Below are 24967 nucleotides of genomic sequence, written 5' to 3'. Positions count from 1 at the left end.
ACATTGCTATGTATTGCCATGATTTTCTCTGAAATAACGACGTAAATGGGTGGCAAGTGATATCTGCCCAAGGCATTTCAGTAGATTTAAAAACAGTGTTTCCTCAACAAACTACAGGATGTGAAGAATTCTGGTTTCGACTTCAATTTTTAGACACTCTATCAGTACCTCCACCTCATTTTAATCTCCCACTTCCGATCACATAGTTTAAGTCATAAGAAGTAATGATGGTGTCAACAACCAGGATAAGGTCTCAATAAAATATGAACAAGATAGTAGTAATTGATCAATTTCACTTTCTGCATTAAGGGAATATACAGCCCTATAACTTAGGAGAAATTACAAGATTTTGGGTCATCTGCTTGACAATGGGGAGCCTCTGGCTGATAATGCTTGGATCATTATACACAGCAGGATCAAAAGGGGTCCCTTTCTGCAACAATCAAACAGACAGTCAAGTATAATTAGAAACATGTTTCAATACTAAACTGTGAGTACAATAGTATATGATTGCTCAGCCAAAGCAACTATGCAAATTTCAAAGAAAACTACGAGCAAGAAAAGGATAAAAGGAAAACAGTTGCTGAACAAATCGACCCTAGCCCAATCCACTAACAAGGAGATTTGGTCCAGACAAAAAGAGCAAGGGTTGACCAAGATTAATGGGACCCTGGTGAAATGTGTAGGTATTGAAGAACATTAATGGGACCCTGGTGAAATTTGTTTTAAAATTTACACCCTTAACCTTGGGGACAAGGAGAATGCCCAAGATGGGAGTATTGATAAGTACCCATAGTTAGTTAGAGAGTGAGAGAGTGAATACTATAAATAACAGTTAGAGAGAGTGGGAAATCATTTGCAAGATGGGAACAAGGGTGAGACCCAGACCTCCGAAAGATCCAGGAGTTTTAGCAGATTTTCTTCAATAAATTAACTTTCATTTCTTCTTTGGCACTGGTTCTTATAGTAACTCAATCTGAAGCCAAATGAAAATCAATGGTTCTCTCATAACAGTAAGTCTTAACTATTCCTGTTACCTAAGAGTACTGTGTTATTCCTATTTGAACTTCAGATATAGAAGAAGCTTCAGTAGTGCTAACCCAGAAACTAATAACACTTGCTACATCCCTGATCTTACACAACAAGCAAAACCCATGCATAATAACAGTTGGTCCAAAACAATCCCTAAAATCATTACGATACACTAACAAGCATATAGAGAGCAGTAGACAAGCATCCACCTACTTTCTTCTTACTTTTTATACCATTCAGAATTTATTTAAAGAACATAGCAAGTGATGCATGTAACAGACTTACCGCAGACAAAGCTTGAAATGTAGATTCTCTCCAGCAACTCTCTCTAAGAATAACGGGATTTGTGCTTCCACCAAATACACAGTGCATACGTGTATCTCTCAGTCGAATCAACACTCCGTCTACTCTAAGCTGCATTAGTACCAGATCAACCAGTAAAATTTACAAGCTTAGTGAAAATGGTGTCAAGCAAGTAAACACGCTGACACAGTTGACACTAATATCCAAGTCTGTCAGGAGCATTATCCTTAGCAATAACTTCAGCATCTTATATGAACTTCATGAAGAAATTTACTAATTTGGTACATAAAGACAGAAGAGGGAGCCACTCACCCAGAATCGCAAGAGAAGAAACCAAGAACTTGGCATGACTCTCTATAAAAGCAAAAAGTGACATCATTAGTCATTGGCAATCATATTTTGCAAAAGGAAAAATGAACCCCCTATTAACAGAAGAAACCAAATTTGTGATTACCACTTTTACGGTAAGAAGTGATACTCCATTATCAGCAAGTTCATCCTCATATAGTACCACCTGTTCATGACGAGGATTCATTGTGATTAAAAGTAAATTCCATCAAGAGAAATATGGACAATCTACTATAGGTCAGACATTCAGACAATTAAACATGAATGCATCTATTTTGGTAATGGAATATATTAATATATGGCAGATTTCACTTGGGCAGATAGCAGGGTCAATTTCTATAAAATAGAGCACAATAGTAAAGAGCTGATGGGGATTTACTTAGTTATATGCTTTGTCGTTCTTTTACTTGAGTGTCTTTTTCATGAACAATACCAAAGAAAAATTTCTTTATTCACTAAGGTACTCACTACCCACCTCATCATAGAAAAGTATAGGCTCTTTCGACGCCAATGAAACCAAGTCAATTTGTTCCTTGCAGTCTTCCCAATGAAGATTGCTAGTTTCCTCAGAAATCTCGCTCGCATTCTACCACACAAAAATTAAATACCTTGAATAATAGCATAGGCAAAAACATCAACGGGACTTTCCATATTTTTATTCACAAATCATTGTATGCATACCAGATCTTTATCAATCTCAATAGTGCCACTTCCACAATAAGGTGTTGTAAATGTATAGTCGTAGTCTAGTATCACTTGTTCAGAAGGCTTGCTGCACATTTTTCCCAAAACAATGTGAGGCTAACAGCAAAAGCAAGGTCATTTATATCATAAGGCAATTTCTTAGAATAGTAACAGCATTTGATTTAAGTCATACATATCTATAACCATTGCAAAACATGAAAGAAATGCAATTTTGCATCAAAATTTGGCTACCTTACCATCTAAACTTCCATTGAGCTGCTGCAGGAACTTCAACCGGTGGCAAAGCTTCCTGTTTCCAGCCACGAAGAGCATCAAATGCATTGAAGTGAATTTTGGTGCCACTACTCAAATGCTTTAGAATCAAAGTGTTTTCTCCAAAAACCATTTCTGGTAAATGAGACGTGTGAAGCTTCTGTTCCCACCTGCATCAATCAAAACAAAACATGCTCTGATTTTCATTCCACCAAATCAATTGCAGAAAATCAATAACAACCAAATCTTAGAATTTCAAATTCGGAATAACGGGATCCCACTAGGGCTAATTGTGATGCAGAAATAGTGAATACTCACTCTTCGACGTTTGATGAGGTGAGTATGGAGTGCCTCCGAGACTCAATCAGCCAGCCATGGATGCGGACGCCTTTCCGGCCACCGTCCTCGAAGAGCTCGGCGCCGGCGGCTTTCAGGTCGTTCTCGTCGACTGCAAATTCCATCGTCTTACGTTAGAGTGAGTGTTCGAGTTTTTTTGTTTTGTTTTGGACAAACGTTAGATGTTTCCGAGTTGCGGACAACGGGTCGGAACTTCAGAACTTGGGCTTTTCGGGTCAGGCCCTCGTTTTCATGTTAATTATTAACTTGTCATATATATAACTTGATGTATCCTTTTGGGCTGAGGCCGTTTTAATGAATCATCTTTCAACTTTGACCAAAAAAAAAAGGCTTTTTTTTTTAGGCAATTAGTTTAATAAGTGTTATTTCGGTTGATGAAAAAAAGTTGTGCCTCATTAAGTGTGTTTTGCCTTGGATGATAGGTGTCCCCTACTTACAAGAATAAGCGCGTGAGTGAGGAATAAGCGCGCTAGAAAGACCCGTGTTATTATGGTGAAGTCAGTCGTCAAATTGGGATACTACACCTCAACCTTACTTACAGGCTTCTTACCGACGAAGTGCCTACCTAATCCACAAGAATGTAAAGATCTTTGAATTTGAATATGGGCAATTTCATTAGAGTCCTGTCTTTTTTTATCAAAGATGTTTGGATTAAACACTTAAAAAGTTGTTTAGCGGCACTTACTTTGAGTGGGAATAAAATCTCAAAGACTGACACATCAATGCAATAAGATAGATAAAATTCGAACAATGCATGTTTACTCAAGCTAATACTATTAGCTAACATACTAAAAGTCATACGAAAACCCTCAAAATACGAGATTCAACAATGAAACAAACTAACTTCCAAGCGAAAATAGTTCTTTCATTTTAATAAGCGCTTCAACTTTTACAACTCATTCAGCTTTGTCAGAGTTGCAACTTGTGCAGATTCCAAAAAAGCCAATATTGCGGCTTTAACGACACCAAACGAAGTTAAGATGGCATATTGAGAATATGAAAAGGGAGGACAACTTTGGTAGAGTAACTACCAAAACAGAATTCAGAGGAAGAAGGAGATTGTGGCGACAATAGTGTAGATGGTGGCAGCTGAGACGATGAGGGCAGAGGTAGAGACCACAAGGGGAGTTGGAGGAATCTGGCGGTGGCTGCATAGACAATGGAGGGGGGAAGAAAGGAGAAACTCTCACTAAAAAGCCAAAGGAAAAAAAAAACTAACTTATTTGGATAGCTAAACCACCTAATGTGATAGAGAAATCATTTATAGAAAGGAGAAAACACCTACCATGAGGAAATAGGTTTTAAAAAAAATCATGGGAGAAGAAAAAGCCTCACTAGAGGAGGGAGAACCTCCCAAGGGGGATTACACCTGCAAAATGGTTGTGATGGCTGCCCAAGGTTGGTTTCCCCTCTTTGCTAGGGTTTTGAGAAGGGAGCATGTGTCTCGTGATGCGAGATTTTACATTTTTACTCACTACAACCTGTAGGCTCTCCCACATACAATTTTATAAGCATGCATGCTAGTTCTCAGAAGGCAAGCATCTGGACCGGCAAAACAGCCTCTTCTCAACATTATAATCATAAACATTACAACCATAAAGTGTAGCAATCAAGAATATAAAATGCTCCCATTCCATCTGTTACTCAAATACAGTTACATAGCCGAATAAAAAGATAAACAATTTCAGGAGACAACCACCCTGAATGCTAAACCATCAAACTAGTACCGGTGCAAGATGGGCGCTGGCACAGATCAAATAACAATAGTTGCTGCATTGGCTAGGGTGACATGCATGTTGATACAAAATGATGCTATGAATCCCCAGGTAAGAAAGAAAAATGTTCCCCCAAATTTCTATCTGCTTTTCTGCAGTGTTTAGTAGACCCCCCCATATAAAACATCATTCAGATAAAGGTAAACCGTAAAAGGTCTCTCTGTAAATGGGGGAATAAAATCTAAAACTAACAACTGGCAAAAATTTTAGTGTTTGCATGTGTGGGGCAAATCTAAAACTAACTTACGTTGGATGAACAATGGAATGTTAATTTTTGGACATACAAACAATACCTTTCAGAATGGAAACAAAATCCATCAAGATTAGAAGTGATCATCTCAGAGGATCTCAATCAACGGATGTATTCTACAATTATGCTGCCTTAGGAAAAGATTAAGGTTGTTGATTTCTCAATGAAGCATCATTTCCTTTTCACTGTCTTCTTTTTATTGCCTGCATGAGCCCGTGGTGAGCCAGGAGATGCTGCTAAGCCAAGAACAATAATCTGCGGTGCTTCAGATGCCTGCGGTTCAGACAAATGCTTCCTTTTTCTAGGACTGGGGGTTTTCAATTTTTCTTCACCGACTTCCTGGGAAGCTAATTCGCGTTCCCTCTCCCCAGTATTTTCAGGTCCGCTGCCAGTGGCCTGTGGCGAAGCATATTCGCCTGGACTAGCTCCCATACGCGATGAACGCCGAAAGCCCCATCGAGCATTGCCAAACCATTTGTCAACCTGAAAGTGAAAAAGAATGGCAAATTCAGAAAGGAGAAAGCAAAAATGTGCTCACTGCAAGAACATTGCTAAAAGGCATGACCTGGAAAAAAGTGAGCCCCAGTTCTTCTGCCAAGCTTTCTTTTGTGGCTCGATCCGGATACTGATTGTCTTTAAAAGATTTGTGAAGTCTCTGAAAATACAAGAATAGTCATTGAGGATTACAAGCAAGTTTTTTGAAGTCTGTGGTTCCTGTAAAGAATTGCATGCAAAGACATTTCCCATAGCATGTGGCAGCATAAATTTATAAACAGAAACAACAATCAAGCCTTATCCCACTAGCAAAGATCAACTACATGAATTAATCGAAACCAAAACCATTTGAAGCAACAAACAAAAAATAATGGTTTTAATTAGACAATCAGTCATTTTATCCACTTTCTCGCTAGAGCATCTATTGGTCTTCCCAAATGACCAAACCACCTTAGGCTAGTTCTAGTCACCAAGTGCTCAGGGAATTTTACAAGGATGAAAACACATTTTACCCAATTCTTATCTCTCTATCTATATACATAATAATATTGGATTGAGTTTCAAGAAATCACTAATACATTTTTTGAGTGCTCAAAATTCAAGATTTTAGTATTTTCATTTCTTATGACTTCAAGATATGGAAATTGAAAATCCAATGAAAATGAAAATTTAATTCAATCAATGCCATTAGTAATTCTCTAATCTCTAAGTGGCCAAATTCCCCCTCATTATTTAAAAATAGTTACATGAAAGTTGAAACACTAACCTAATCAGGACGAAGCTGCTATTATAAGAACCTAACTTCTCTTTCTAGCAAATGAATGGTTTATCTTTTGCAAAATAAAAATAAAAATAATGGTTTATCACCTTATATGCTTTTCAAAATCATACGAAATTACTACTAAAATTGTCATACAATTAACAGGATTTAATGAGACTAACTTGAAAAAAAAAGCTTTAAGCAAAACAAATTACAGCACTCTTATTTGGAACAAATTTTACTAATTTACTTTATAACATCTGCAAAATTAATATCATTTTTTTATAAATGAATAATAATATAACATAAAACAGAAAACACCAACCTGAGACCTGTGCATTGGATCAGCGAAGATAACTAGTATTCCGATAAAAAGGACCAGGTATTTGTACTAAAACAAAATATTGTAATCAATATTGTTCCAATATATTTTCTGCATTTAAGGAAAATTTTGCAATCATTTATTTACCTATTAACCCCCTCCCCAAACAAAAAAAAATCATTTTTGCAGTTCAACTTTGCATATATATATTGGTATATTGAATATATCAAGAGGAACACAATTTTAATTGAAAGATAATGGCAGGATAAGTGGGCAAATTAGAAACTTGGTTGAAAGATTTTCTGAACACAGATTAAATTTAGAAACCAAATTGAGAAGGTACTTCACCATTACCTGCACTACAACGTCTCCAAGTCTTTGACGTGTTGAAGACCTAGGCTTTTTATCCCTTGAGCCAGATTCCAGACAGCCTTCAAGTGATTTAGTGGGTGAATTATTTGTATTTTCAACTTTATCTTGTTGGGTGTTCCTTTCAGGAGTATGTCTAGAATTATTTGAGGCCTTTCCATCTGATGACACTGGAGTCATTTTGCCACAGAGTTTCTTTTTTCTACTTGGAGTGGCACTGGCAGTCCATTCTTCATCTTCACTAGTATCACTTTTGTATGTCTCCTACAAAAATAACATAGCAGTGTAAAATATTGAGAGGAAAAAAAACAGAGAATGGAACAATGAATGACTTCAACTCATCATATACTTGTTATGTACCATGCATCATTAGTGTAATGCATACCCTACTTCAAATAAGAAAGTCAGCAGACCATGCATGTAGAATCATGTAGTATTTTAAACCGTGTACTACAAGAAGGAACTTACATCATACAGCTTTTTGTAGTCCAGCCTTTCCACATTTCTTTTCCCAGAAACTGGAGTGAAACCCTCTTCCTCAAGTTCTGGCTCTCGTAAAGATGACACTTCATCAACCATTGATGGGTTCTTACCAACTTTACTTTTTTGTCTGCTTTTAGTCTGTTTAACATGTCCAGGGGACGTGTTATCCTCAATAGCAGCAGCAAGATCCTCAGAGTCAGATGTGAAATCAGAGCTTGAACTTTCTTCTGTGACTTTATTGTCAAGATCTGGAGCACTAGGATCATAATCATTGTCCTCTGAATCTTCAGAAGGAAGGCCTAAGTATGGATCCTCATGGTGTGAATCTTCCAATTTCTCAGAAGCAGAAGCATATTCAGATTCATCAGAACTTGATTCACCTCCTTCAACCTCCACATCCTCTTTACCATTAGGGTTATAATCATCATCATCAGAATCATCAGAAGGAAGTCCCTGATCCATATTATTTCCAGTAACAGCTGCTGCTTCAGGAAAAACCTTCTGAACATGTATCAAGCACATACTGAGGTGAGAAAAAGTCCAAAAAAATAATTATTGAAAAGAGACCAAGTTTGCCCACTGACCTCCCAGGTGTCACTAAGAGAGAGACGTGTTCCTAAGGAGTCGTTAAGAAGGTCAACGCAGTCATCTTTGCAATCACATCCGGGGCATAACCAACCCTCATCGCCAGGTGGAACTGTAAACCACACAAGTAAATACATAAATGATAAATAACACGGAAGCATAATGTGACCAATCAATCAGGTGGATCAGATATTACTGTCTTCAGTTAACAATGGAGGATCCAAGCAGTGCTGGTGAAATCCACGGTCACAAGCACCATCACAGAGAATTATATCATTATCAGTGCTCAACTCTTTGGTCTGGCAAATTGAACAGAATATCTGCAACACAAACTAACGTAAGTATTCACAACTCCAAAATCCTTTAAAATTGAATACCTTATTTAGAAATGAATATATACAGGATTAACCTACATCCTCACTGTCAATCTCTCCCTCAGAATCAAACAAAGATTCTGGAAACTTTCCTTCAGCACACAAGGAATCCAAGTTTTGAAATAGATCCCTAATTTTCAATTTACGTCGAAGAATTTCAGATTTAGCCCGTTGAATCTCCTTATCAGGCTTTAACTTGTCCATACTGCAAAGTTAAACAATCAAACAAATAGACAAAAATTATCCACTCCAAAAGCAAATAAAAATGAAAACAAGCTTAGGGCATTTAACAACTACAGAAGGCCTTAGGTTCACCAGACAACATGAAAAAATAAACTCCTCGCAAAAAAAAGAATGGCTAAATATCATAGCATAAGGTCTAAACAAAGAATATGCTCAAAATGACAAAAAAGAACAAGATTAGATCATGAAAGAAATACTGAAATAGAGATCTCACTAATGGTTAAATGCAGCATAAAAACTGCATTAGGTCAAAGTGATTGTGTATTCTCAAAATATTGTAAAATTAACTAGTTCAACTAGACAAAAAAGATGCGGCATCGACAGGATAAGCTTGGAGGAGCCGAATTAGTAGCTCAGTTGTTTAAATCCTGTAATAAGAAGGTGGTACTCAAGTGACAGCTTTTGGTTTAAGCCGATTTGAGAGCAACGGGCCAGTCTCAAATCTAAACAAAAAAGCCTCATGGATTTAGTGGCAGAAAGGTAAGAAGGGAAAACAGCAAGGGACACAATTAAATGAAACCCAAGCACATGGAGTGTTAAAGATATATTTTTAATTCCTCAAGGTTGCATTTAGTGATAGACATTTGCAATTCTATTTTTACATAGCTAAGATTCAGGAGGTATACTATTGTCAACCTAGGTGAATCCATGCATCGGTTGAAGCATTCTTTAGCTGGAATATCTAGGCAAGAAGCAAGTGGGGTATTTCTAAAACTAAGGCCTTGTTTGATTTCAATTTTAAAAAAAATGTTTTCTGTTTGTGAAACTGAAAAAAAGAAAAACACTTGTTTGGCAAGAGTTTCCGTGCTCAAAGTTTTAGAAACAGTTTTCAAAACTCCGTCAAAAACCATAAAACAGAAACAGATAAAAGATGCTTTGAAAATCTGTAGCAAAAGTAATCTTCTCGATTGAAATCATCCCGATCAATTCAAAATCGGAGTACCAACCTAAACAAAAATAATAGTAAAAATTGAAACCATCCCCGTCACATTGGCCTTGCAGTGATTAGAGAACAATCTAATGGCAGCAGAGCAGCAGGATAGTGGGGAGGTCTCAACTCGCAAGGCTTAGCAACGCAGACCGGTGACAGAGCTTCAAGGGACACCTCCTGGTGGAACAACTGCCAAAGAGAGAAAGAGAAGAAAAGGGAGACTCAAAAGACAGAGGTTCAATGGCGCATGATGGTTTATGGCAGAGGGAGCACAAATTGTTATTTGTTTCCCAAAATTATAACGTCAAAAAGATTTCGTTAAATGTTTTCCAAATCTGATATTAAAACATTATTTAAAACAAGTTTCAGAAATTGAAAATGGGAACATAAATCAAACAGGCCCTAAGTTTCCTATATTTGTTTTTGGAAAGAATTTAATGATCAAAATAACATATATAATCTGAATACAATGTCAAATCCAAATATGTAAGATCACATTTGAACTGTTTTATCCAAATTCAATAGGAAAAAGCTCTCTAGCCTACATTTAGATCATAAGCATACTGTTCCATAGACTTGTGATCATTCAACTTGCAAAAGGCTAGTTAAAGGATATCTTAAAACATGGTCCCTGGAGCATTAATTGTCAGAATATGCCAGATCTAGCTCAACTTTAGTTTCACAGAAATTAACCGATAGAATTGATATAATCAAATAGAGGCTAAGATCTAACATAGACCAGGATGCAAATCCAAATATAGATTACAAGTTAAACAAAGTACAAGTAATGGTACGATTTACGAACCTGTATCCTTTCCAGCCGTCACCAGAGTAAGCATCAATTAAGTTTTGCTCATAGCTTACTCTGTTTAATAAATATCTTAGGTGAGCTTTGATTTTATAAAATTGATCCTTCTTTTCCTCCCCTCCTGTTTTTTTCTTCTTCCTCCTTTTTTCCTTCTTCACTCCATCATTATTAACGTCAACTGAGTTACTACTTGGTTCAGGCGCTTTAGGTTTTTCTTTTGTCCTGGACCGCAAAGCTCTGTCACTGCTTCCTAACGACCTTAGGATATACTTCTTTTTCGATAACTTTGAGTTACTTTTACCTATATGTCTCAATTGTGAAGGAGTTGTGCTTTTAGACTTCCTTTCTGAACTATCAGAACCAACTTCTTCTGCAACATCTCTGGAAGGAATATCCAATAGTTCATTCACAGAACTTGTATTCACTTGAGCAGGAATGGATTGTGTTTTGTCTGCAACAACAGAGCCAGTTACTGCATCACTTGTTTCCACAAGTTCGTTTTGAACATCTTGAGAGGATGTCTGACATATGTTTTCTGATTTACTGTTAGATAAATTAGTGGAGACTTGTTTTAAGGTACTTTCTTCCAGAGATGAACTTTTTACAGTCTGTCCACTCTTTTCAAAGCAATGTTGAGGTGGTGCTGGCAGTTGAATAACAGAATTCTCGGTCACATTGGCAGAAACTTGATTTGAATTTCCATCATTAATAGAATTGGTTAACACAGTACCAAGTACCCTTTGTTCGCTGTCTACCAAGCACCCTTTAGACTTTTTTTCTAAACTATCAGAACCAACTTCTACTGCAACATCTCCGGAAGGAATATCCAATAGTTCATTCACAGAACTCGTATTCACTTGAGCAGGAATGGATTGTGTTTGGTCCGCAACAAAAGAGCCAGTTATTACATCACTTGCTTCCACAAGTTCGTTTTGAACATCTTGAGAGGATGTCTGACATTTGTTTTCTGATTTACCATTAGATACATTAGTAGCAACTTGTTTCAAGGTGCTTTCTTCCAGGGGTGGACTTGTTACAGTCTGACCACTCTTTTCTAAGCAATGTTGAGGTGTTGCTGGTAGTTGAAAAACAGAATTCTCGGTCACATTGGCAGAAACTTGATTTGAATTTTCATTATTAACAGAACTGGTTGACACAGTACCAAGCACCCTTTGTTCACCGTCCAGACATTCAGAGCCTATCTGAGGTGTTTTTTCAGACAATTCAGGTTGCTCAGTTTCCATGTGCTCAATGCTACTGTTGTTATGGCTTGTCAATTCTCCAGTTGAACTAATCATTGATCTGAAGGAACACGCAAGACCACAGCATCCACCACGATGATCAAAAGGTATGTCTAATAACTACAAACAAAACAATTAATAGTTTTTTAAATGCTCCACATTGAAATTTCACTTGTGGAGTGGGAAACAAATGTTAAAATGAATATACTCAGCTAAAAGCACTGCAAAAATCTACATTAATGCAATATCATGTTTGAATCATCTTCTCTAACATTAGAATTATTTCCGCGACACCCAGAAGCAACTCACAGAAGTTTCGCCCCATAATTGAATCAATTGTAGAAAGATTTCCAAAGATGCACTTAATATTAAATCAAATTGAGCAGCACAACCAAGATAACAATGTGAAGAACAGAACTCACCAGGCGCGACCGGCGTTAATAGCGATGAAATGCAAGTTGTCTAACTTCACTGCACATATTCACCAATTCCAATTAGCAAATTAGATAGATTCAAACATGGAGCAAGAGAAGGAGTTCAAATCACCAACTAAAACAAGTGGCACTACACTTTCAACATGTGTATCATTCATACTACAAAGCTAAGAATGAAAGAAACAGAACCCTCACCCAACACAAAATTGATTTGGACAAGCTAGGATAACAAGTAACGTTAATTGAAGGTAAAACAAAAGCAGTTGAAGCCATAGAAGGACAAGTGGAGTTGAAAAAGAGGTACCGTTGTTGTTGTTGTTGCAGTGAGGAACATGGAATTCTTCGCGGTGAGGCAAGGCGGTGAAGGGAAGAGAAGACGAGAGGGTGAAGGAAGAGGAAGAAGAAGGGTTCGTTGGATTACGATCTAATGCGATGCGGTGAGAGAGAGAGAGAGAGAGAGAGAGTTGAGGCGTGTTTGTTTGTTTGTTTTCTCTTTTTTCTTTAATCTCAGCAGCGCGAAAGAGAGAAAGTTGCGGTGCTTCGTTTACACTGCTTCCTGCAAATCTGGGCCACCGTCGCAACCATAGATTACACTAACATACATATATCATGATGATTATGCGTATTGGGTTTTCAACCTTTTTTTTGGGTCAATTGGGTTTTCAACTTTGAACCTTGGAGCCATGTATGGGCCTCTCTATTGGTGTTTCTGTCTGGGCCTTTTTTTTCTAAGATATTTTCATGGCGACCGACAGTTATGAGACTAATTCTTTGAAACTATAAAATCACATCAAATGAATATGTATCTCTCAACAACTGTTTTTCATTGCCAGCCGCTTTTCTAAGTGAACTAGATTAGCTTGTATTTGTTGTCTTTTTTTCTTATTGGTATAAATCGAATCGTATCTTCAGTCACTCTACTGTATTTAGGTCTTAGGCTATAAGGAAGAGTTTTCATTAAAAAAAATAACTTTCACTGTGTACCTCAAATGAGAGGAGAGAGAAATAGAATAAATAAAAAAATTAGATTATTTGGCACGAAAATAACTTCACTAAAAATAACGAGTAATATATTACACATTTAAACATTTTAGTCTGTTATTCTAGCGGATCTTCGTTAATTAGTAATGTGATTCACGATCACATATTTTTTTTTTAGTCTCAAGGGAGTCATGCTCCCCTAAAGAGACATTTACAAAATTCACCATATTAGTTTGCTTATCTAAATCTGACTAGTCCATGGACCAAATGGAAGAGTTTCCTTAATAAAGTCGGAACTTGGAACCATAAAGAAGGAATTTTAGCTCCCACATCATGCTTCACCAACAATGTGGGCAAAAAAAAACTCTCAAATTTATAGGTTATAACCCATCAAAGACAAGGCTCGAAGATATTTAGAGTTGAGAATCGAAACCCTAAGTAGCTAGGATCTTCCCACATCATCCAAGTAAGCTTAAGAAAAGTCACACTAGTTAAGCGATAATCGTTTACTTCTAATCCTCCATATTAATTCTGATCTCACAACTGCATCTCATGCAACAATGTTCCAGCTAAGTCCACTACTATTAGCATGCCAAGCAAAATTCCTAATGTGAGTATCTATATCATTACATAAACTATTTCAAAATGTAAAAAAATGTTAATATAAAACTATCTATGTGACTATTACACAATAATTTGAACTTTTGGAATAATTTGTTTTTTTAACACGGAATAATTGGTTGTTTGACATTATATTATGATGAAGCGGTTCCTTAAGACAGAGGAGCTTATTAAAAAAGCTCTATGCTAATGAAATAAATTTATTTATCAAAGCTCTTTGTCCCGTTTTCTGTGTGTTTTTATCACCCACAGCCACAATTAAATCAACTCTTTCCGCGCTTGTTGTCTTCTGTTCTGTGTTTTATTATTATTGTGGCTACATAGAGACAGAGAGAAGAGAGGGAAGGGAAGAGTGGGTGTATTGGTGGTTGTTCTTCATGGCAACCTCCCTTTCCCTCTTCTCCTCTCTTCCTCTTCCTCTTTTCCACCTCCGCCCTTCACCCACCTCATCCCTCTCTTTCTCTCCTCTCCGCCACCACTCAAACCCTACAAAATCGAAACCCCCTTTCCTGGTTCTTGCTTCCTCAACCCCCTCCTTCGGGGATTTCACCTCCAAACCCAAGGTACATCATGTTCAATACTATGTTTATCAAATACAATAGTGAATTTGACTATTTGATTGTTATTCTTCTAGAAATCAGTTCTTAGGGAGTTGATACAAGAGATAGAGCCTCTGGATGTGAGCCACATCCAGAAAGATGTTCCGCCAACAACAGCAGATGCCATGAAAAGGACTATATCTGGTATGTTGGGTCTGCTTCCGTCTGATCAATTCCATGTTGTCATTGAGGCCTTGTGGGAACCCCTCTCCAAGTTACTCATTTCTTCAATGATGACTGGGTAAGTGTCATACTGTCATGTCTATGTCTATGTCATAAACTAGAAAAATTTGTATATTATCTCTATGGAGCCTGCAGGGTTGTTATTATGGTTGTAGGAGTATTATTTTAATAAATGGACGTGTTGTTTGGAGAAGCTGGGAGGGACATAATATAATATTGGCGTCACAGCTATTTATTTGAAACAATGTATGTTAATATTTTATAAACCCCCAAAAATTTCTGAAGAATGTTACTCTTTTCATGCATGACTAAGTAATTTTCATCCAACTTGAGGGAATATGAAAATCTTTCTTCGTGTATTGCAGCTACACGCTGCGCAATGCTGAATATAGGCTTTGTCTTGAAAAAAACCTTGATATGTGTGAAAGAGATCTAGAGAAGCCAAAGGCAGAAAGCACTCCAATGGACCTACAAGGATTGCTGCATGACAGTGTAAATGTAATCGACTTTGGGAGAAAGAGCAATTTGTCTTCCAAAGTTGAAAAGGTTCATGAGGATGTTGATATTCAAGACCTTGGTGAAATATCTTCAGAAGCACAGCAATATATTCTCAATTTGCAATCTCGTTTGTCTTCAATGAAAAAGGTATACTGTAAAATAATGGATCCTTCCTCGATATTAGAGAAGACTAGGGTCATGGGATTCATGGTGCGCAGTGAATGGTCAATGATATTTATTTTGCATGGGACATTGTTAAATTCTTGCTTGTCACATATCTCGTGGTATGCTTCATTCTATAATAATGTTGGATATGCTCTCTGTTTTGTCTCTAGGCAATAATTGGTCTGCATTCGAGTTTCTTAATTGCAAATAAGCCACTATTAGAATAAACTCGTTTCTCATCTTAGTTTCTTTTCCTTTTTTGGTGGCCACATTTTAAAGGAACTGCATGAAGTGAAGAGGAAAAATGCTGCTCTTCAAATGCAACAGTTTGTTGGAGAAGAAAAGAATGATTTATTGGATTACTTGAGATCACTTCAACCTGAACAGGTTTTTCCTTTTTCAAAAACGTCCATAGTTTTCTTTTTCTGTACATGCTATATAATGGCTACAAAGGAGCATGGTGCAACTCTATCTTGGGTTCATTTGTCATACTAGCCTCTGTCTTCATGTATTACTTGTAAAATTACCAACACCGACAAATTGCCTATCAAAAAAAAAAAAAAAACCAACACCGACAAATTGTCTCTACTATTATACTGTTGTATTGCTGTACTTCGTATGCAATGACTAGGGGGAACTTAATATTTGAGTATTGTGATAATTTAGTGTTTTCTGTTTTGGTAGAAAAATATCTGTTGCTTTTGTCTGAAAAATATATGCTGCTTTCAGTTAATTTAGTTGGATTTGTATATGCATGATGAGCAGGTGGCTCAGCTATCAGAATTTACATCCCCTGAGCTTAAGGAAATCATCATCTCTGTTGTCCACGGTCTTCTTGCTACCCTTTCTCCTAAGATGCATTCTAAACCTTCAACTATGTCAGAGAATGCAACAATTGGTACAGCAAATGCTGGGAGTGAGGATTGTGCGGAGGTTGTTGAGAACTCTTCAATTCAGTTTCACCCTGTTATTTCATTAACTAGGGACTATCTTGCTCGCCTGCTATTTTGGTCTGTGTTTTTCTCCTCTTGATTATGTTCCTTGTTTCTATATGTATTCTATTTATTTTTTATGATGCAAGAACGAGTATTCAGGACCTGGAGTTAATCATAATGGTAATGGGATACAAAATTTACTATATGCTTGAACTTGAAAGATGATTTGGAATTTTTGAAGCTATTAATACCCTTGTTGTGCTACTGTTCTGAATAAAACTAACTACTACTTATTGACACCTCCCCCTAAAGGTGCATGCTGTTGGGACACTATCTCAGAGGCCTTGAGTACCGTGTAGATTTGACGGAACTGCTATCCTTGACAAGTGATGCTGAGAACAATGGGAATGAGCAAATTGCTTGAGTGGTTTCGACAGTTTTGGTGGTTCAATGTGAGCAAATCTCGTCAGCTGAGAACTATGGGAATGAGCAAATTGCTTGAATGGTTTCGACTAGTGGCTTCAAGATGATTTTTCCTTTCAACACGAATTGCTAGTCACTTCTGCTGAGGAGATTTCACTGTTTGATGCTTATGGAAGAATAAATCTTTCCTGACACAAACAATTCTCAGGGCGATAAGAAGGATTTGGCATTTGTTGTTGCTGGGTCATTTGTTGTATTATAGAAGATGAAAATGTTGTGACTCACTACAGCACGATATGAGTAGATTGTCTATCAGTTTATATCTGAACAATTAAGTTACTAGTTAGGTTTGTCTTGATTTTATACTTTTGATTTCTGCCATTTGATGTCTTGACCCAGTTTTACATAGTTCATAAAGTTTTTATAACAAGTCCTCTCATGAAATAGGCCTGACAGAAGAGAAAAAAAAAATACTAGCATAGCAAATCCTCATTACTTGGTTGAAGAAAGACCCTTGAGAATGAGCTCATTAAAATCTTCCTAGGAAAAAATCTAGTGGAAGAGAGAGAGAGGGATTAAATGGTGGGATCGATGACCTTTAAACAAAATTAAAAATAATTAAAATATTTATTAATATCTTATCATTAAAAATGGTTTCAATACTTCATATTTCAACTAAATTTTTTTTAGGTTTTATCAGTATTGAAGTGTTAGAAACACACAACTTAACTTTTTGTGAACGTAAAAATGTATTCAATTCATAAATAATTTATTTGCTCATACAATCATTTTAAGGTGAAGGCATGTGGTCTACAAATATTTTAGATCTTGGCAGGACAATCATAAACGCATACACATTGATAATTAAAATTTCTATCGGGAAGGCACTGTCCAACACCCCGAGGATATGGATAACATTGTTGTCGACATTGTGTAAGGATGCAGCCACTTGTACTCAACACTTTCTCACATCTTGTAAGTTGTGGTTCAATTGTCCCTGCCACAACTGAGAAAATCCAAAATAACTTTAGAAAATAGTCAATACAAGTGATAGCTGGAATATTTTAAAAAATGCAAAGGATAAGAAGTCTTCAGCACAAAATACAAAATGTTATATATTTTTAAGTGTTTATTGTTACCTGTACGTTTTTATACCTTGTTCATAATTACAATTTTCACACCATTATTGACTAATAGTCGATTTATACAGTTTTTAATTATTCACAATAATCAAATTAAATCTAAAAATATATGTTATGTATGAGTCCCTTTTAAATCTTTCAACAGTTATAATTGTGTATTTTTTCAATAGATTTAAACCTACAATATGCTAACAAAGTTGGAAAGTAAATATATATAAAAAAACATATGCTAATTATTTAGGTCGTGTGAGAGTATCAAATGAAATGAGAAAAAGAAATACCAATATAAATACTATTGTGAATATAAAATGTGAAATATTAAGAGTTTTTAATATAAAATATATGTCGGGTTATCGAATGCAAGTTCAAGTGTTGAGTTGAAATATCTTGAGTCCAATCTATAAATCAATAATAATTGGTTTCTTTTCAATTTGACATGAAAAAAACCTATAATATAAATTATTCTGAACCATCTATAGTGTTATGAATTTGATAAGGGGCTCATCATATCAATTTAAGAACATCCAAAATTTGGAACGAGTAAAGAACACCAAGTACTAATAAATTGAATTTTCAAGAAAAATCATACGAGAAAATTTTCTTTCAAAGCACATTTGACCTCCATCCTCAAAGAAAGATATGACCGTAAGAGACAATTGAGAGATGAATGATAAACTTGATTTGTGATGTGATAGAAAAATAAGAGGAAGTTGGGTAGAGAAAACATGTGAAAATTAGATGAAAATAAAAGTGAGTGTGAACATACAAAATTTCTTAGTATACCTGTGAAGAGAAGCCCAATAAAGAAAATTGGTATGAAGGAAATCTTAGCCATCTTCAGTAGCTGCAATGTCAATACCCTTATGTGTTTTGTCTTTGTTGAGATACTGAAAGTACAATCAGGGATTTATATAGCCCGGATAGTTGGTCTCATGCTTCAATCTGGTCATTTTATTCCACCTTTTAGAATACAAGTTTCCTTGTTGGTTTGAATTTCAATAGCTATTTGTATTTATCATGATCAATAATATTTGCTTATTTAAGAAATTAAAATCTTTAATTGTATTCAATCGTTATCTACATTATCAATATATTAGTCTTAAAATATTCTAAAATATAATTTAGATAATAAATATTGAAACTAATTTCCATGACAAGATATTAATAAAGGATATAATTGATTATTTCAGTCAAACGTGATAGATATTATATTAGTCTTAAAGAGAAAAAATACAAAAAATTATTTGAAAATGAAACATTAAAACTACTTTCTATAATGAAATATTAATGAATGAATCTATTTTTTATTTCAGTCAAAAGCGATAATATAATACTATTCTAGTATTCTTAAACAAATAAAAATACTACAAAAATAATCAAAATATGAAATTAAGAAACTACGTTCTCTGCAAAATATTAGTCAATGATATTAATAATTTGTTATTTCAAGAAAAAGTAATAAACATTATAATTCTTTTAACCAACAATAAAATATCAAAAAATATTATAAATATGAAAATTGGACAACTGTCCATGAGAAAAATATTAATTAAAGATATTGTTGATTATTTCAATTAAAAGTGGAAAATATTATATTAGTCTTTAAATAAATGCTTAATTCTGATTTTTTTTGATTTATCATGTTGTTTTTTTAATCTTTAATTTTAAATATAGTGCAGAGTTTGTAAAAATAAATTATTTTATTTAAATCCTATCACTCAATCTAAATTCTAAACTAACCCATTCAACATCGGGTTGGTTCCGTTCGATCCCAAAGACAAAAAATGAAAAAAGCGAATCAACCCAACCTGAGGCTTTTTAATTGGTCTGGACTTATAAATACTTCAAATTCGATCCGACCCGCCCCAACCTAATTACACTCCTATTTTTTTTATAGATCGGAAAAGCTACACTCCTAATTATTGTTGCAATAATGATGATTAATTGACATACAAAAATTTACAATTGTACTAAATTATAATAGTTTCTAACCACCACAATCTACCATGTATTTTAAAGAAAAAACACATTTAATCGGATTTCAACCGCCGCTTAACATGTATGTTGAACTTAGTCGCCCATTTACAGGCCCTCTGTATAAGGATTAAGGACTATGTTCCATTGATGATTGTCAGACACCAAAGCGACATGCTTTAATCGTCTCATCACTTCACCCAGAAGTTCAAACAATGCTATCTTCTTCCTTCTCGCTCTTCGTCTTCCATAGTTGATCACACTCCTACCACCTTCACGAACCTCTTATAGGGCCACATTCCGCGTTCTCATCTTCTCCAAATCCACGCACAAAATTTCCTACTCGGCACACACCAAGACAATCTCCTCGCTACGCGCCTCATTGGCCACTACCCATCTCGCACTGCTCTCCGGGTCTTTCACCATCTCCACAATCCAGACATTTCCCCTTTCAATGCCGTCATCAGAGTCCTCGCCGAACAGGGTCACGTTTCCCATTATTGCATTTTTCTAAAGTATGTAGCCATGAATTCATTGTTTGATTGCAAAAACAATTTTCTGTTTCAAAAAATTATTATAGGTTTTCCAAATTCTAAGACCTAAATAACCTCTTACTTTATAGTTATAATAAGAGTAAAATACACTCACCCCCCTCAAGGTTTGCAAGAATGACACTCCACCCCATTTTTTTTTAAAATCTACATTCCACCCCATTTTTTATAAAGGCAAAATTTAGTGAAGAAAACAAATTCGTCACTAATAAAAAATAATTACTAATTAGTTAAAATTTAAATAAATTTAATGCATATACACTATCATATATTAATTTATGAAAATAATTTTACTGAATTAAATTTAAAAAACCATCAACTCTGTACGTTAAGTCCACGTCTCATCTATCTCCAAATCATATTTCTCATCACAAACGGTCACCACCAAGCTTTTGCTCCCTTTAACACGGCGACCACCGTCCCAGAATGTGAAACCCCATGGCACCAACATGCCTAAAAGTTTTGTTGCGACCTGAACCCCAGAACGTGAATCGCACATCCCCAAAGCCACTTGTTCAACTACTTCTCGTGAACTTCATCCATTTAAGTTGTGAACGAACGCTCTGTTGGTTTAAGATGTTGTTGGATTTTGTTAAAAACGGTGCTCCACTGCATCGTTGGGTTCTAATAACCTCTGATCCACTTCATATTTCTTAATTTTGTTTCTCTATTTTCTTCATCAATTTGTGTTGTTTTTTGGGTCTACAATCCAATTTTGAAAATTGGAGGTATAAAGAGATTATTTTGATTAAAATTGAATTATTACCAAATATGAAAATACAAGCATGTTTCACTATGTTCAAGATATGGTTTGTCAACCGGTCAGGTGTGCTATTGCAGAATTTGCATTTTGAATTTACGGAAGAAAAACGCGATTGAGAGAATGAGGAGGACTGTGATGTTTTCATTTTTAAATTTATTGGATTATATTGAAAATATTTTTTGAAATTATTGATTAACAATTTAAATAATAACTAATTATTAATGAAGAATATTTTTCGTCACTAAATTTGCCTCTATATAAAATGGGGTGGAGTGTAGATTTTAGATAAGAATGGGGTGGAGTGTAATTCTAACAAACCTTGAGGGAAGTGAGTGTACTTTACTCTTATAATAACTTTAAAATAATAAAAAATGGCAATGTTATAATACACAATAATAAATATAAATGTATAATATTATTTATGAAATCAACTTTTATGGTAAAAAATTAATATAATATTTTCTCAATAGAAAAATATATTCATCATCTCCTAAATATTATTATTTCATTTTGGTGGTCTCAAATATTAGTGTACTAACACTCTGTTTATTACCGAATGGTTTGGAAAGATAGAAACACCAAAGAAGAGTTTGACGAATAAAATCCAATACCAGCTCTTTAGTAAGAGATCAAAGTGATGAGAGAGAGAGAGATTAAATGGTGGGATCGATGACCTTTAAATGAAATTATAAATAATTAAAATATTCATTAATATTTTATCATTAAAAATGGTTTCAAAACTTCATATTTCAACTATTTTTTTTAAGTTATCACTTATCAGTATTGAAGTGTTAGAAACACACAACTTAACTTTGTGTGAACGTAAAAATTTATTCAATTCATAAATAATTTATTTGCTCATACAATAATTTTAAGGTGAAGACATGCACAAATATTCTAGATCTTGGCAGGACAATCATACACGCATACACATTGATAATTAAAATTTCTATCAGGAAGACACTGTCCAACACCCCGAGGATATGGATAACATTGTTGTCGACATTGTGTAAGGATGCAGCCACTTGTACTCAACACTTTCTCGCATCTTGTAAGTTGTGGTTCAATTATCCCTGCCACAACTGAAAAAATCCAAAATAACTTTAGAAAATACAAGTGATAGCTGGAATATTTTACAAAATGCAAAGGATAAGAAGTTTTCAGCAAAAAATAAAAAATGTTATATATTTTTAAGTGTTTATTGTTACATGTACATTTTTATACCTTATTCATAGTTACAATTTTCTCACCATTATTGACTAATTGTCGATTTATACAGTTTTTAATTATTCACAATAATCAAATTAAATATAAATATATATGTTATGTATGAGTCCCTTTTAAATCTTTCAACAGTTATAATTGTGTATTTTTCAATAGATTTAAACCTACAATATGCTAACAAAGTTGGAAAGTAAATATATATAAAAAACATATGCTAGTTATTTAGGTAGCGTGAGAGTATCAAATAAAGCGGGAAAGAGAAATACCAATATAAATACTATAGTGAATATAAAATGTGAAATATTAAGAGTTTTTAATATAAAATATATGTCGGGTTATCGAATGGAAGTTCAAGTGTTGAGTTGAAAGAATCCAATCTATAAATCAATAATAACTGGTTTCTTTTGAATTTGACATGGAAAAAATCTATAATATAAATTATTCTGAACCAGTGTTATGAATTTGATAAAGGGCCCATCATATCAATTTAAGAACATCCAAAATTTGGAACGAGTAAAGAATATCAAGTACTAATAAATTAAATTTTCAAGAAAAATCATACGAGAAAAATTTCTTTCAAAGCACATTAGACCTCCATCCTCAAAGAAAGATATGAACGTAAGAGACAATTGAGAGATGAGTGATAAACTTGATTTGTGATGTGATAGAAAAATAAGAGGAAATTGGGTAGAGAAAACATGTGAAAATTAGATGAAAATAAAAGTGAGTGTGAACATACAAAATTTCTTAGTATACCTGTGAAGAGGAGTCCAATAAAGAAAATTGGTATGAAGGAAATCTTAGCCATCTTCAGTAGTTGCAATGTCAATATCCTTATGTGTTGTTGTCTTTGTTGAGATACTGAAAGTATAATCAGGGATTTATATAGCGTGGATAGTTGGTCTCATGCTTCAATCTGGTCATTTTATTCCTCCTTTTAGAATACAAGTTTCCTTGTTGGTTTGAATTTCAATAGCTATTTGTATTTACATGATCAATAATATTTGCTTATTTAAGAAATTAAAATCTTTAATTTATTCAATCGTTATCTACATTATCAATATATTAGTCTTAAAATATTCTAAAATATAATTTAGATAATAAATATTGAAACCACTTTCCATGACAAGATATTAATAAAGGATATAATTGTTTATTTCAGTCAAACGTGATAGATATTATATTAGTCTTAAAGAGAAAAAATACAAAAAATTATTTGAAAATGAAACATTAAAACTACTTTCCATAATGAAATATTAATGAATGAATCTATTTTTTATTTCAGTCAAAAGCGATAATATAATACTATTCTAGTATTCTTAAACAAATAAAAATACTACAAAAATAATCAAAATATGAAATTAAGAAACTACTTTCTCTGCAAAATATTAATCAATGATATTAATAATTTGTTATTTCAAGAAAAAGTAATAAACAATATAATTCTTTTAACCAACAATAAAATATTAAAAAATATTATAAATATGAAAATTGGACAACTGTCCATGAGAAAAATATTAATTAAAGATATTGTTGATTATTTCAATTAAAAGTGGAAAATATTATATTAGTCTTTAAATAAATGCTTAATTCTGATTTTGTTTGATTTATCATGTTGTTTTTTTAATATTTAATTTTAAATTTAGTGCAGAGTTTGTAAAAATGAATTATTTTATTTAAATCCTATCACTCAATCTAAACCAACCTGAATCCCAAAGACAAAGATGAAAAAACCGAATCAACCCAACTCGAGGCTTTTCAATTGGTCTGAACTTATAAGTACTTCATATTCAACCCGACCTGCCCCAATCCAATTACACTTCTAATTTTTTTTATAGATCGGAAAAGCTACACTCGTAATTATTGTTGCAATAAGATGATTAATTGACATACAAAATTTACGACAATTATAAATTATAAATTATAATAGTTTTTAATCACCACAATCTACTATGTATTTTAAAGAAAAAAAAACATTTAATCGTGTTGGAAACCGCCGCTTAGTCCTCGTATGATAGTTTAAGTTGTAGGTGCTATGAGACATATGAGTTGGGTAGGGGGAGGTCTAGACTCTAGGGTTCGATTCTTAGCAGGTGCAATTTATTTTTCCGATGCATAAAAAAAAGGAAACCGCCGCTTAACATGTATGTCGAACTTAGTCTCGCCCATTCAATGTCTCTATTTGGGAATTGAGTTTGCCACCCCACCTATTAAGCTTGACACCCCACTTTATTCAATACGAGATTTAAAGTTCCGTATTCAATACGAAACTTAAAAAATTGTACTGAACATGTGTGGCACATTTTCAACTATTCATTGCATACTAAAACAAATATGAAATTTTAAATCTCATATTGACATGGAACTTTAAATCTTGTATTGAATAAAGTAGGGTGCCAAGCCCAATAGCTGGGGGTAGGACTGTTCATGGTTCTCTGAGAACCGAAGCTAACCAATAACCGAACCGAAAACCGAACCGTTTAAGAACCGAACCGAACTCGAACCTAAATTGAAAAACCGGTTCGGTAACCGAACCAAAATATCAACTACCAATTCAGGTTCGGTTCGGTTCGAACCATAGTATATCGGTTCAGTTCGGTTCGAACCATCTATAAATATGCATATTTTACCGAACTGGTTAACCAAAATTTGTAACCGGTTCGGTTCGGTTCGAACCATACTATATCGGTTCGGTTCGGTTCTCTCGAACCAAAATTTTGGTTCAGGTTCGGTTCGGTTCGGTTCAAGCAAAGAACCGAACCATGAACAATCCTAGCTGGGGGTGAAGAACCCAATTCCCGCTCTATTTATAAGGACTATGTTCCATTGATAATTGTCGGA

At 34.5% G+C, this 24967-nt stretch overlaps 3 protein-coding genes across 5 annotated transcripts; 1 reads left to right on the top strand and 2 right to left on the bottom strand.

Moving 5' to 3' along the window:
- Positions 1–46: 46 nt before the first annotated feature.
- Positions 47–3138, bottom strand: LOC130721132 (TIP41-like protein). The gene is made up of 8 exons (XM_057571871.1): positions 2959–3138; positions 2625–2810; positions 2365–2455; positions 2159–2269; positions 1790–1849; positions 1648–1689; positions 1318–1446; positions 47–433 (listed from the first exon to the last, which is right to left on the bottom strand). Exons 1-8 carry the CDS (start codon positions 3099–3101, stop codon positions 323–325), a joined length of 873 nt encoding a protein of 290 aa, XP_057427854.1. The 5' UTR covers positions 3102–3138; the 3' UTR covers positions 47–322.
- Positions 3139–4598: 1460 nt separating this feature from the next.
- LOC130716953 (homeobox protein HAT3.1) lies at positions 4599–12658 on the bottom strand. 3 transcript variants are annotated; one of them, XM_057567017.1, is made up of 10 exons: positions 12372–12658; positions 12056–12104; positions 10390–11753; positions 8450–8615; positions 8233–8356; positions 8036–8148; positions 7437–7952; positions 6954–7232; positions 5588–5677; positions 4599–5505 (listed from the first exon to the last, which is right to left on the bottom strand). In XM_057567017.1, the coding sequence occupies exons 3-10, from the start codon at positions 11688–11690 to the stop codon at positions 5194–5196; spliced, it is 2901 nt and encodes a 966-aa protein (XP_057423000.1). In that variant the 5' UTR covers positions 11691–11753; positions 12056–12104; positions 12372–12658; the 3' UTR covers positions 4599–5193. The 3 variants fall into 3 exon arrangements, with proteins under 3 accessions (XP_057423000.1, XP_057423002.1, XP_057423001.1); XM_057567019.1 differs by having other exon boundaries at positions 10390–11746; XM_057567018.1 differs by having other exon boundaries at positions 10390–11694.
- A 1239-nt stretch (positions 12659–13897) lies between these two features.
- On the top strand, positions 13898–16853 carry LOC130720231 (uncharacterized). The gene is made up of 6 exons (XM_057570860.1): positions 13898–14232; positions 14304–14509; positions 14817–15096; positions 15394–15501; positions 15880–16124; positions 16362–16853. The coding sequence occupies exons 1-6, from the start codon at positions 14047–14049 to the stop codon at positions 16471–16473; spliced, it is 1137 nt and encodes a 378-aa protein (XP_057426843.1). The 5' UTR covers positions 13898–14046; the 3' UTR covers positions 16474–16853.
- Positions 16854–24967: the final 8114 nt, after the last annotated feature.

This window comes from Lotus japonicus, chromosome 5, assembly GCF_012489685.1.
Source record: "Lotus japonicus ecotype B-129 chromosome 5, LjGifu_v1.2".
Taxonomy (NCBI): Eukaryota; Viridiplantae; Streptophyta; class Magnoliopsida; order Fabales; family Fabaceae; genus Lotus; species Lotus japonicus.
This window is presented reverse-complemented; position numbering and strand designations above follow the sequence as displayed.